This window comes from Mastomys coucha, unplaced genomic scaffold (genome assembly GCF_008632895.1).
Source record: "Mastomys coucha isolate ucsf_1 unplaced genomic scaffold, UCSF_Mcou_1 pScaffold21, whole genome shotgun sequence".
Taxonomy (NCBI): domain Eukaryota; kingdom Metazoa; phylum Chordata; class Mammalia; order Rodentia; family Muridae; genus Mastomys; species Mastomys coucha.
In genome coordinates this window covers 1104481-1117582 of record NW_022196904.1, presented here as the reverse complement: position 1 = coordinate 1117582, position 13102 = coordinate 1104481, and the positions used below count along the sequence as shown (strand labels likewise).

General features: G+C 40.9%; 1 protein-coding gene and 1 pseudogene across 1 annotated transcript in view; one reads left to right on the top strand and one right to left on the bottom strand.

Annotated features, from left to right (window-relative positions):
- The first annotated feature begins 774 nt into the window (after positions 1-774).
- LOC116104115 (leukocyte immunoglobulin-like receptor subfamily A member 5) overlaps positions 775-13102 on the top strand; it is a 47427-nt gene continuing 35099 nt past the window's right edge. Inside the window, exon 1 of the mRNA XM_031390907.1 lies at positions 775-1021. Within this exon, the coding sequence (XP_031246767.1) occupies positions 775-1021 (247 nt within the window). The remainder of the gene's footprint in view (positions 1022-13102) is intronic.
- On the bottom strand, positions 8746-9287 carry LOC116101536 (annotated as a pseudogene).

Here is a 13102-nt window from a genome sequence, read left to right as displayed (position 1 = left end):
GTGGGCTCATTTCAGACTTCTCACCTCTAGAACTGTAAGATATAACACATATATTCTTTTCCTGTGTCATATTTGTGGTCATTTCTAACATCAGCAATTAGCATCTAAAAATATACCTAACTCAGAGACGAACAGGAAGAGAATTGATGCTAAAAGACCAGTATGGCCAGGGTACTGATGCTATCATTAGGTTGAGAGGAGGTGATGGTTCTCTGATCCAGAATCATGGCTGCACTGTTTGAGCTAGGATCACAGACAAGCTTCAGATAGACAGACAGACCAGTTGAAACAGTCCGGGATCATGAAGGAGACATAGAAAAGCTCCTGTCATCTGCCTTACTTCTAAGACATAGACTGCTAGGGATTCTACTTTTTTTCTGAAAGAACATGAAATGGATCTAAAGGGCAGACCGAAGCCCAACATTTCATATTTTTGACTCTCATCCATCATAGAAAATGTAAGTCTCTGGTAAATGAATACTACAGTTACTTATGTGGGACAACTCTAGTTGAGTAGAGTCTGAAAGTATTAGAGAATTGAGTAAAAACCAGAAAGAAATGGACAGGTGTGTGGATAGGGAGGCATAGCTACAGGAGAGAACATGGAGATATTAGTGGTTGGAAAACCCTGAGGTGGGAGAACCTCTGTTATTCCAATTTCCCTGAGGTGGCATGAGGAAGGGTAACTCCCAAACTCACAATCTCTTTGTTTTTAGGAGTCTACAGAAAGCCCTCCTATTGGCCCTACCACCTTTTCCCATAAAATCAGGAGAGATGGTGATGTTGCACTGCTGTTCAGAAACAATGTTTGAAACCTTCATTCTGGTTGTGTATACACAAGGGTTAGAAGAAGTCTTTATGTATCTTGTTGGGAAGCCATATACTGGTGGCTCTCAGGCCAACATCTCCATAGCTTCCATGACTGTTGCACATTCTGGTACCTACAGATGTTACAGTTCTCCCAGTCAACATACCCATGTGTGGTCAGAGTCAAGTGACCCTCTGGACATGATCGTCACAGGTGAGTGTCTCCAGACATATTCTTTAAATGAATTTGTATATGTATTGGATATTCTAAAATTGGGAAGTCTCAAGAAGTCAGGAGGATGAGTGTTGGGTACTTATGGAGTATAGATTTGAGAGTTCTAATAACAAAAACAATGATAAAATGTACTCAAGTTCATGCTACTATGTAAAAAAAAAAAGATAAGAGTGCTTAGAGGGAGGGAAAGTAAAAGAGGCATAATAAAATATATTGTAATCTCAAAAGTGAAAGAAATAATATTTTAAAAACACAGGAGGATCAGAGGATCTATGAACAAAGACTAAAAGCCTAGAAACCAGGGTGATTTAGCACATGGGTCAGAATAAGAATCTGTTCATTCTTACCTTTTCAAGTGACCTGGGCACTTCAGAAATTGAGTTTTCACTTTATCACATTTCCCTTCTCAACTAGAAAAAGCAGATATGTCCTATCTCTAACATGTACCTGACCTGCTGTTCCACCAGGGTTCCTCATAATGCCTTTAGTTTGACACTCTCTCTTCCCTGTGGTTGAGTCACAATGGTCTTATGTTTGGTCCTGGGTGAAGAGGCTGAACACCAGTATCACTGTGATTGTCTTTCTTTCCTATATCTCCTGTCTATCCAAGACTATATACTAAAATAATCACTGTTATTATTGGATGACTCAGGATAAAGTGGCAATTTGAGTTCAAAAGAGATAAGTGCAGGTTATGAGCACTTGATTCTCTTACAGAGTTTCAGGGTTCAATTCCCAGCACTGACAGAGACTCACAGCCAATTCTAGTCCCAGAGAATATGATGCCCTCTTCTGACCTCAGTGGGTATTGCACATATGTGGTGCACATACATACATACATTCATGCAGACAAAACATTCAAATATAAAGAAAAAATTAATAAAGAAAAGTCCGTAGAGGTAGTTAAGTGTTTAAAAACACTTGTTGCTCTCCCAGAGGAACGAAGTTCAATTCCCACCCATAATTCCATTAATCTACAAGGAAATATAGAGTAGTTTTTACAAAACAGCATGCTTTGTTTCCCCAAAAGTGATAGAAAATGTTTCTGTTCTCATTTTGATCTGGCATACTGTATTGCTGTCAAACCCATTGAATATTAAAATTCATAAACTAAATTAATATTCAAGAGAATGACAGCACAAATTAAACTCAAAAGAAGGTGCTAGAACGTTTCAGTGACCATCCTTGTCAGTGACCCCAGAGAAGTGACTTTATTTTTACTTTTTTTATTAATTGATTATTTTATTTATTTCATTTCAAATGCCCCACTTCCTGGTCTTCCCTCTGCAAACCCCCAATCCCATACCACCTCCCCTTTGCCTCTAAAAGGGTGTTCACCCACCTACCCACCTACCCACTCCAGCCTCATCCCTCTAGCATCTCCCTAAGCTATGGCAACAAGCTTCTACAGGACCAGGGGCCTCACCTCATACTGATGACAGATAAGGCAATCCTCTTTGACATATGTAGCTGGAGCCATAAACCTATTCATGTATACTCTTTGTTTGGTGGTTTAGTCCCTGGGAGCTTGGGAGGGGGGCCCAGTAAGTTGATATTGTTCTTCCTGTGGGGTTGCAATCTGCTTCAGCTTTTTCAGTCCTTCTCCTAATTCCTCCATTGGGGTCCCTGGTCTCAATCTGATGTTTGGCTGTGAATATCAGCATCTGTTTTAATCAGATGTTGGTGGAACCTCTCAGGGGACAGCCATACTAGGCTCCTGTTGGCAAGCACTTCGCATCAGCAATAGTGTCAGGAGTTGGTGTCTGCAGATGGGATGGATCCCAAGGTGGAGTAGTCACTGGATGGCCTTTCCTTCTGTTTCTGCTCCATTTTTTGTCCCTGTGTTTCCTTTAGACAGGAGCAATTCTGGGTTAAAAAATTTGAGATGGGTAAGTGACCCATCCCTTAATTGGGGGCTGTGTCTATCTATTGGAGGTAGGCTCTTCAGGTTCTATCTCCTATCTGTTGGGTATTTCAGCTAATGCCATCCTCCCTTTTGAGTCCTGGGAACCTCTCACTTCCCTGGCATCTGGAACTTTCTAGTGACTATTCCCAGTTCCCCACCTTCTATGCTACACATTTCTATTCATTCTCCTGACCCTCTGGATGACTCTCCTGTCTCTTCCCATACCTTATCCTGAACCCAACACCTTTTCCCTCATCCTCCTCTCTCCCTCCCAGGTCCCTCTCTCCACTTATCTCCCATGATTATTTTGTTCCTCCTTCTAAGTAGTATTGAAGCATCCACACTTTGATCTTCCTTCTTGTTTAGTTTCATATGGTCTATGAGTTGTATATTGGCTATTCTGAGCCTCTGGGATAGTATCCACTTATTAGCAAGTACATCCATGTGTGGCCTTTATTGTCTGGGTTACCTCACTCAGGATGATACTTTCTAGTTTCATCCATTTGCCTAAGAATTTCATGAATTCATCATTTTTAACAGCTGAGTAGTACTCCATTGCATAAATGTACCACATTTTCTGTATCCATTCTTCCACTGAAGGACATCTGGGTTGTTTCTGGCTTCTGGCTAGTATAAATAAGGCTGCTATGAACATAGTGGAACATGTGTACTTGTTATATGTTGGAACATCTTTTGGATGTATGCCCAGTAGTGGTATAGCTAGATCATCAGATAGAACTATTTCCAATTTTCTGAGGAACTGCCAGATTGATTTCTAAAGTAGTTGTGCCAGTTTGCAATCCCACCAGCAAAGGAGTGTTCCTCTTCCTCTACATCCTTGCCAACATCTGCTGTCACCTGAGTTTTTGATCTTAGCCATTTTGATTGGTGTGAGGTGGAATCTTAAGGTCATTTTGATTTGCACTTTCCTAATGACAATTTCCATTCTATATTTGTCAGTTGAGAATTCCTTTTTTAGCTCTGTAACCCATTTTTTTTAAAAATTACCTTTAATCTTTTTTACAGTACAGTCGTTATCCCCCTCCTGGTCTATCCTCTGACAGTCTTCATCCCATTACTCCTGCCCTGCCTCCAAGAGGATGTTCCCACTCTACCCCAACCCGCCAGGCTTCTCCAATCCATGGGGCCTCTTCTTTAACTGAGGCCAGGCCAGGCAGTCTCCTGCTGTATATGTGTTGGGGACTTTGTAGGAGCTAGTGTATGCTGCCTGGTTGGTGGATCAATGTCTGAGAGATCTCAGGGGTCCAGCTTAGTTGAAGCTGCTTGCATTCCTATGAGGTGGCCTCCTCCACAATGTCTTCTAGTCTTCCCCTAATCCAATCACTGAGGTCCCTGACTTTTGTCCATTGGATGGGAGTAAGTATCTGTATCTAACTTGGTGGGCTGTTTGTTTGGCCTCTTGGAGGGCAACCATGCTAGGCTCCTGTGTGTAAACACACCATAGCATCAATAATAGTGTCAGGACTTGGAGTCTCCCTTTCTGATGCTATCCTGGGTTTTTTTGTTATTCCAAATGAAGTTGAGAATGGCTTTTTCTATCGCTGTGAAGAATTGTGTTGGAATTATGATGAAGACTGAATTGAATCTGTAGATTGCTTTTGGGAAGATGGCAATTTTTACCATGTTAATTCTGCTGATCCATGAGAATGGGAGATCTTTCTACATCCTGAGGTCTAGTTCTATTTCTTTCTTCACAGACTTGAAATTCTGATACAGATCTTTCACTTGCTTGGTTAGAGATGTTTCCCTAGTTTCTTTCTTAGCTCATTTATCCTTTGTGTAGAGGAATTCTTGAGTTAATTTTATATCCAGCCACTTTGCTGTAGTTGTTTATCAGCTCTAGTCATTCTCTGGTGGAATTTTAGAGTCACTTATGTATACTATCATATCATCTGCAAGTAGTAATATTTTAACTTTTTCCTTTCCAATTTGTATCCCATTGACCTCTATTTTTGTCTAATTGCTCTGGCTATGATTTTGAGTACTATATTAAATAAATAGGGAGAGAGTGGAGAGTCTTGTCTTGTCCCTAATTTTAGTGGGATCGCTTCAAGTTTCTCTCCATTTAGCTTGATGTTGGCTCTTGGTTTGCAGTAAATTGCTTTTATTATGTTTAGGTATGTGCCTTGAATTCTTAATCTCTCCAAGATTTTTAAGATGAAGGGGTGTTGTAGTATTTTGTAAAATATTGCAGAATGTAATGATATGATCATGTGTTTTATTTTCCTTTGAGTTTGTTTATATAGTGGATTACATTAATGGATTTCTGTCTATTGAACCATTCCTGCATTCCTGGGATGAAGCCTACTTGATCATGTTGAATGATTGTTGTGATGTGTACTTGGATTCAGTTTATGAAAATTTTATTGAGTATTTTTGCATCGATATTCATAAGGGAAATTAGTCTGAAATTCTCTTTCTTTGTTGGGTCTTTGTGTGTTTTAGGTATCAGTGTATGTGTTGCTTCATAGAACAAATTAGGTAGTGATCCTTCTGTTTGTATTTTGTGGAATATATTAAGAAATATTAGTATTAGGTCTTCTTTGAAGGTCTGATACAATTCTGCACTAAACATTTGGTCCTGCTTTTTCTTTTTCTTTTTTTTTTTTTTTTTTTTTTTTTTTTTTTTTTTTTTTTGGTTGGGAGACTTTTAATGACTGCTTCTATTTCCTTAGGAGTAATGAGAGTATTCAGATGGTTTATGTGATCCTGATTTAACTTTGATACTTGGTAACTGTCTGGAAAAATCATCCATTTCATATAGATTATCCAGTTTTGTTGAGTATATGCTTTTGTAGTAGGATTTGATTATTTTTCTGAATCTTCTCAGTTTCTACTATGCTTTCCTTTTCATTTCTGATTTTGTTAATTTGTATACTGTCTTTTTCCAGTCTAGTTAGTATGGCTAAGTGTTTATCTATCCTGTTGATTTTCTCAAAGAGCCAGCTGCTAGTTTTGTTGATTCTTTGTATAGTTCTCTTTGTGTCTACTTGGTCAATTTCAGCCCTGAGTTTGATTATATCCTGTCTTCTACTCCTTTTGGGTGTATTTGCTTCCTTTTGTTCTAGAGTCTTCTGAAGTTCTGTTAAACTGCTATTGTAGGATCTTTCCAATTTCTTCATGAAGGCATTCAGAGCTATGAGTTTTCCTCTTAGCATTACTTTCACTGTGTCCTGTAAGGTTTGGTATCTTGTGCCTTCATTTTTAAAAAATTATACAAGTCTTTAATTTTTACTGAATATTTTATTTATTTGCACTTCAAATGTTATCTCCTTTTCTGGTTTCCACTCATAAAGTTTTGTGTTTTCCCCCCAGGCACTGTTACCAAGGATCACACTTTAGAGAGTTCAATCAGGATGGGTGTGAAGGGGCTGGTTCTTCTGATTCTGTTGATAATATTGGGCAAGGCCTGGTTGAAATGCCAGAACACAGTGAACACATTATCTGGCAGAACTGACCTTGGGAAAACTCCAATTTCAGAAATGTCCCCTGATTGATGAGGAATACATTCAGGGTTGGGACTTATAGTGTTTTGGGGGGTTCTTGGATGAATAGCTGAACCTCAGGCCAAGAACATACCACAGATACTCAGTGGGCTTCTTAGCGGCACTGAAACCTTAAATAAATTCACAGACAGCATGTGAGTTTTCTTCAATTCTTTTTCTTTGTTTTTGGTTGTAAATTCTCACTTTCTTTCTCCATTTTACTTTAACATTATGAGTAATCTGAGTTTGTTTTTGTTAATTTTTTAACCATATTCCTAAAGCTTTGGTCTCCCTCTCCTTCATGTCCTTCCCCTCTTATTCTCCTTGTCCCTATTATTGTTACATTATTTTCCCTTCTTCCTCTTATTCTCACTCATTTATGTTTCACTGATATCTTCTAATTTTCACTTTTTTCTTCACTGCTTCTTAGGTTCTCATTTTTGAAAAACAGATCTCACTGTATAACTCTGACTGTCCTGGAACTCAGAGAGACCCCATTGTCTCTCTGTCTGTCAGGTGCTGGAGTAATGGCATGTGCCATTATGCCTCGTGATACTGTTTTTTCTTGTCAATATGGATACAAGTGCTTAAAATAAACCGACATTCTTCATTTCCCTTCAGTATCATTTGTATTTATTATGAATAAAATCACAGATTAGAAGTCTTTAAAACAAATTAGAAAATACCATTTCTTTGTTTGAGTAAGCAGATCAAAACACAAGTCTTTTAATATAAAATTTTGTATGTAGAATAAATGATTTTGAAAAATATTTTAATTATTACTTCAGTTGTTTTCTCAATAACTTACTTAACTATTTTCATTCATTAACATAGCTTGTTTCTAGATGATGATTAAAGTGGTCACTTTGCAATTTATCTCATCATTTATGAAAATATTACATGTTTATAATATCCTAAATTGCATTACACCTTTGTTTTGTTTTTTATTTTTTATTTTTCATTTTTTAAAGGGACAACATTTATTTCTTTTCCAAATGTTACAATAAATCCAGGTGGAAGAATGGTTTTAACAGTTAGAAAAAAGTGTACACACCTGGGGTTTGGCCATTAAAAGTTATTTATAACAATGGGAGGGGAAAAATGCAACAAGAAGCTGTTTCACATTACAGATCTCCCTCCCGCCTGAAGCCTAATACTTGCTTATGAAGTCAGAAACATGGTTGATTTCACAAGCTGGAGGTTTGAACTTGAGTAAGACATTTATAGAAACCCAGACAGGGGCAATGACCTCCCCAGCCCAGGTGCCACTAGGCACAGCACAAGACACTAAGAATTCAACAGGGGGAAGGCTGGACACTCAGGGTTTAGGAGTATAGGCCCCCACTTCTGGATCAGGGGTTTGAGAAGCAGGATAAACAAAACAAACTTGGAAAAGATTTGGAAACCCCAGCAATTGCCTTCTGTAGGGATGGGGCTCGGGAAGGAGGTAGGGACAGGAGCATTTTGCATCACTAACCTAACTCGGGAAACCATAAGGGAGCACCTTATTCAATCTTCAAATCTAGACACTGTTGTAGATGCCAGCAAGTGCTGGATGACAGGAGCCTGATATAGCTGTCTCCTGAGAGGCTCTGACAGTGCCTGAATAATACAGAAGTAGAGGCTCACAGCCATCCATTGGACTGAGCACAGGGTTCCCAATGAAGGAGTTAGAGAAAGGACCCAAGGAGCTGAAGGGTTTGCAGCCCCATAGGATGAACAACAATGTGAATTAACTGGGGTGAGTACCCTCAGATCTCCTAGGGGTTAAAACTCCAACCAAAGAGTACACATGGGGGACTCATGGCTCCAGCACCATGTGTATAGCAGAGGATGGCCAAGCCAAGTCATCAATGGGAGGACAGGCCCTTGGCCCTGTGAATGTTCTGTGCCCCAGTGTAGGGGAATGCCAGGGCCAGTAAGCAGGGAGGGGGGATGGTGAGCAGGGGGAAAGGGGAAGGAACAGGGGTTTGTTTTAGTTTGTCTTTTCTTTTTTAATTTCATTTTTTCCCTTTCTTTTGGAGGGGAACCTTGGAAAGGAGATATTGTAAATAAAGAAAACATCTAATAAAAAAATGGAAAAAAAAGAGTAAGAGTAAGAGTAAGAGTAAGAGTAAGGCTGCTGGGAGAATTCACAGGAGGGAGAAAAGGGAGCATGGCTGGGAGGGGGCAGGCAACAAGCCCCTTCCTTTCTGGGCACAGGAAGGCAGCCAGGGCACGAGGTCCAGGCAGTGACCTCACAGACAGCACAGTCTTTCCGGCTTAGAGGTCACCCACCTGCCCTCACGCAGCTACTCATTCTTCTCAGCACTGGCAGATGTGGGGCCACTCTCTGGGCCCAAGGGAGTGGGTGGCTCTGCAGCCTGGGGCGCTGCCTCCTCTTCTGGGTCTCCTCCCTTGGAGGCAGCACTAGCCTCTGCCACCTTGGCCTGGGGCTCTTGGCTGATTTCCCCTGCTCCTGCTCTTTCTCTGTTGGTGAGGACGCTGAGGAATCACCTCCACCCTCCTTCCGATTTCTCTTAAAGGATAGACCACTCAATTTGAAAGGCTTCTTGAATGAGAATTTCTTCTTCGTGGGTGTCTCCTTGGGAGCGACCTCCCCCTTGGCCTCAGCTTCCTGGCTAGGGGGCGCTGGCTTGATGGCATTACCAGTAGCCCCAGCTGCCTCATCTGCTCCGTTCACGGGTAGTGACTCCCCTTCACCCTTGGGAGTTAAGTCTCCATTGCTTTTCACGAGGCCATTCTCCTGTCTGTTGGCCTTCCCGGGAGAAGAGCCCGCTGCCTCCTCTGCTGTCACGTCGCCCCGGGGAGCCTTGGAGCTCTGGCTGCCCATGATGGCGCCCAGAGCCCCACGCTCGCGCAGCAGGGGATAGTTCGGGTGGGGCCTCGTCCGAGGGGGAGAGACACGGAGGGCAAAGTGTGCTGCACCCCTGCTCAGCAGCCGACTCGCTAGCCACGCTCGCCGCTGCTGAGCTCCGCGCCAGAATCTGGGTTTTTCATTTTTATTGATTAAAGATTAATTTACATCTCAGGTGCTGCCCCTCCCTGGTCCCCGATCACAGAGTTTTCTCCCATCCCCAGCCCCTTCCTCTGTGAGAGGATGACCCCCATACTCCCCTACCCTGGGGCATCATGTCTCTACTGGATTAGGCACATCCTCTTTTACTGGCAGCCCTCTGCTATATATGTGCCAGGGACCTCAGATGAGCTTATTGGTGCTTTTTGGTTGGTGGCTCAGTCTCTGGGAGCTCCCAGAGGTTCAAGTTAGTTGACGCTGTTGATCTCCCTGTGGGGTTGCCATCCCTTTCTGTTCCTTCAATCTTTCTCCAAACTCTTTCGTACAGGTCCTAGACCTTCCTCCAGTACTAGGTTGTGGGTATCTGCATTTGTCTCAGTCAGCTACTGGGTAGAACCTGTCAGAGGACAGACACTCTATACTCCTGTCCGCAAGCACAACATAGCATCAGTGGTAGTGTCTACCTATGGATTGATGTTTACCTATGGATGGACCCCAAGTTGGGCTGGTCACTGGCTGGCCATTTTTTCAGTCTCTGCTCCATTTTGTGTCTCTGCGTTTCTTTTAGACAGGAGCAATTTTGGGTTGAAAGTTTTGTAAGTAGGTTGGTATTCTGATCCCTCCACTGGGAGTCCTGTCTATCTATTGGAGGTGGTCACTTCAGGTTCCATCTTCCCACTGTTGGGCATTTTGGCTAAGTTCACCAGCATTGAATTCTGTGACCACTCTCATCCCAGGTCTCTGGGTCTTCCTAGAGATTTCCGCCCCCATCCCCAACCCCTAGCCCCAGCAAATTTATCTTTCCATTCATTCTCCTGGCTCTTTGGGCCTCTCTCCTGCCAAGGTCGAGCCTCAGCCTGAGGAGGCTCTTGAAAGAGGGAGAAATGGGAGCGGGCGCTGACTCAAGAATGACTCTGATGAGTTCCAGGACAGCCGGGACTACAGAGAAACCCTGTCTCGAAAAACCAAAAAAAAAAAAAAAAAAAAAAAAAAAAAAAAAAAAGACTCTGAGTCAGTAGTGGATGCAAGCTTCAGTTCAAATGCTTTCTTTTTTCTGAAATATTCTCATCATTCTTCATACTTCTCCTTTCTCACCAGAGAGCCTGAACCCAGTCATTTATTTATGAAAGTTACATCATCAAGGCTTTAATCACTGTTAATAATTTTGAAGAAATTCTTAAATTTACATAAATTATGATTCTTGGATTAGTAGTCCCAACTCCACCTTCCTTAAAACAAAAACTAAACACAAAGCAAAAGCACATTTCCTCATAGTTTTGTATAGCCTGTTCTTCATGGGTAGCTGGATACAGCTCTTGTCATTTCCTGGTACAGAAGGCAGCAGTCTCTAGTAACTATTTTCATGTAAAAGCAGAAATGTGCCAGATAAATAAGGTTAAAATAATTTCATACAAACTATTAAAATTTATACAAGTGAAGCAGCTGGCTTTCTCTAGTATCTCTCTAGGCATTGTCATCTCCAATTCTACCAGTAGCCAGGACAATGAAATACTAACTTTATATGCTTTTATTCTCTAATCTTTCTTTCCTCATCCTTGCAATTCCACAGCCTCATATATTCTTCTAATACTCTTTATTTCTAAATCACATGCAAGCCTTTCTCCTATAAAATAAACCCATCTTTCTTTTACTTGTAGTTTATAGATTTATTTTCCTATCCATGCCTTTTCTTCTTGAGACTACTTTAACTCTCTATCCTTGAGGTTTCCGAGTTCACCCTGTCTAATTAATGCAGTAGTCATTGGGCAGAAGGGTTCATGTACTTCCTCATAATCCCAAATTCAAGGCCAAGTCTGGCAATTTCAACAAACTATTTCTACAAAGGAGCTTGTAGGCTTTTATGGCCTCTGTAGTTATGTTGTCTAAGTCCTCTCAAATGGCCCTAAAGGGTAAATAAGCCTGTTCCTCATCCGTCACAGCCTCATGAACCTCCATTCCTCATTCTCAAGAACTGCATCTGTTTCGTGTATGATTAGTTCTGAGTAATGGGGTAAGTGTATTCTCCAGAAAGAGAGTTTGAAACTAAAATAGAAGAAATAGCAGATCACTTTGAGGCCAACAGCAGTCATCAGTACCTGTGGGGATTGTGAGAATCAATGGCCTGGCAATGCTCCATGGGCAGGAACTGTGTCATACCTCCTGTTACACAGCCATGCTAGACTCAGCAAACTCCAGTCTCTCCTCATACCTGACCCTACTCCCTATTTCCTCTCCCTCCCCTCTGCCACCCAGGTAGGTCCCTCCCTCTTTATGTCCTCCATGGCCATTTTGTTCACTGTCTAAAGAGGATTTAAGCATCTTTATTGAGCTTTCTTTCTTGTTTAGCTACTTTGGGTCTGTGGGGTGTATCATGAGTACTCTGTGCTTTATGGCTAATATTCATTTGTAGTGAGTACAAACTGTGCATGTCCTTTCAGTCTGAGTTACCTCACTCAGGATGATATTCTCAAGTTCCATCCATTTGCTGCAAAATTCATGATATCCTTGTTTTTAACATCTTAATAGTATTCCATTGTGTAAATAAACCATATTTTATGTATCTATTCTTTGTGGACATTGTGTTGCTTCCAGTTTCTGGCTATTATGATTAAGACTGCTATGGACAAGGTAAAGCATGTGTCCTTGTGGTATGTTGAAGCATCTTTTAGGTATATGCCCAGGAATGGTATAGCTGAGCCTTAAGATAGGACTACTTCTAATTTTCTGAAGAACTGCCAGATTGATTTCCAGAATAGTTGTACCAGTTTGCATCCCCCCCCCCAGCAAAAGAGGAGTTTTCACTTCTCCACATCCTCACCATTAAGTACTGTCACTTGAGTTTTTGATCTTGGCCATTCTGATTGGAATAAGGTGGGAATCTCATGGTCATTTTAATTTTCATTTCCCTGATGACTAAGGATGTTGAACATTTCTAAGTGCCTCAGAGCATTTGAGATTCCTTTTTTGGGAATTCTCTGTTTAGTTTTCTACCCAATATTTGAATTGGGTTATTTGTTTTTTGTGAGTCTAACTTCTTGAGTTCTTTATATGTTTAGAACCTCCATTGGCTCTAGGGTTAGTAAGGATCTTTTCCCAATCTGTAGTCCTCCGTTTTGTCTTATTGACAAGTGTCCTATACCTTATAAAAAGGTTTTGAGTTTCAATAGGTCTCATTTATCAACTGTTGATCTTAAAGCCTGAGCTACTGGTGTTCAGTTCAGGAAATTTTCTCCTGTGCCAGTCAGTTCAAGGTTGCTTTCCACTTTCTCTTCTATTAGATTCAGTGTATCCAGTTTTATTTTGAAGTCAGTAATCCATTTGGACTTGAGCTTTGTGCAAGATGATAAATATGTATCAATTTTCATTCTTCTACATGCAGACTGCCATTTAGACCAGCACCATTTGTTGAAGATACGTTTTATTGTCACTGTATGGTTGTGGCTTCTTTGTCAACAATCAAGTGTCCATAGGCATGTAGGTTTAGGGTCTTTGAACATATATATTCCATTGCTCAACCTATTCCATTGCTCAACCATTTGTTTCTGTACCATTACCATGTGATTTTCCTTTTCTTTTTTTCCCCAAACTTTAGAAATATCTTGAAAATAAGCTACAATTGCTTATTATATAAT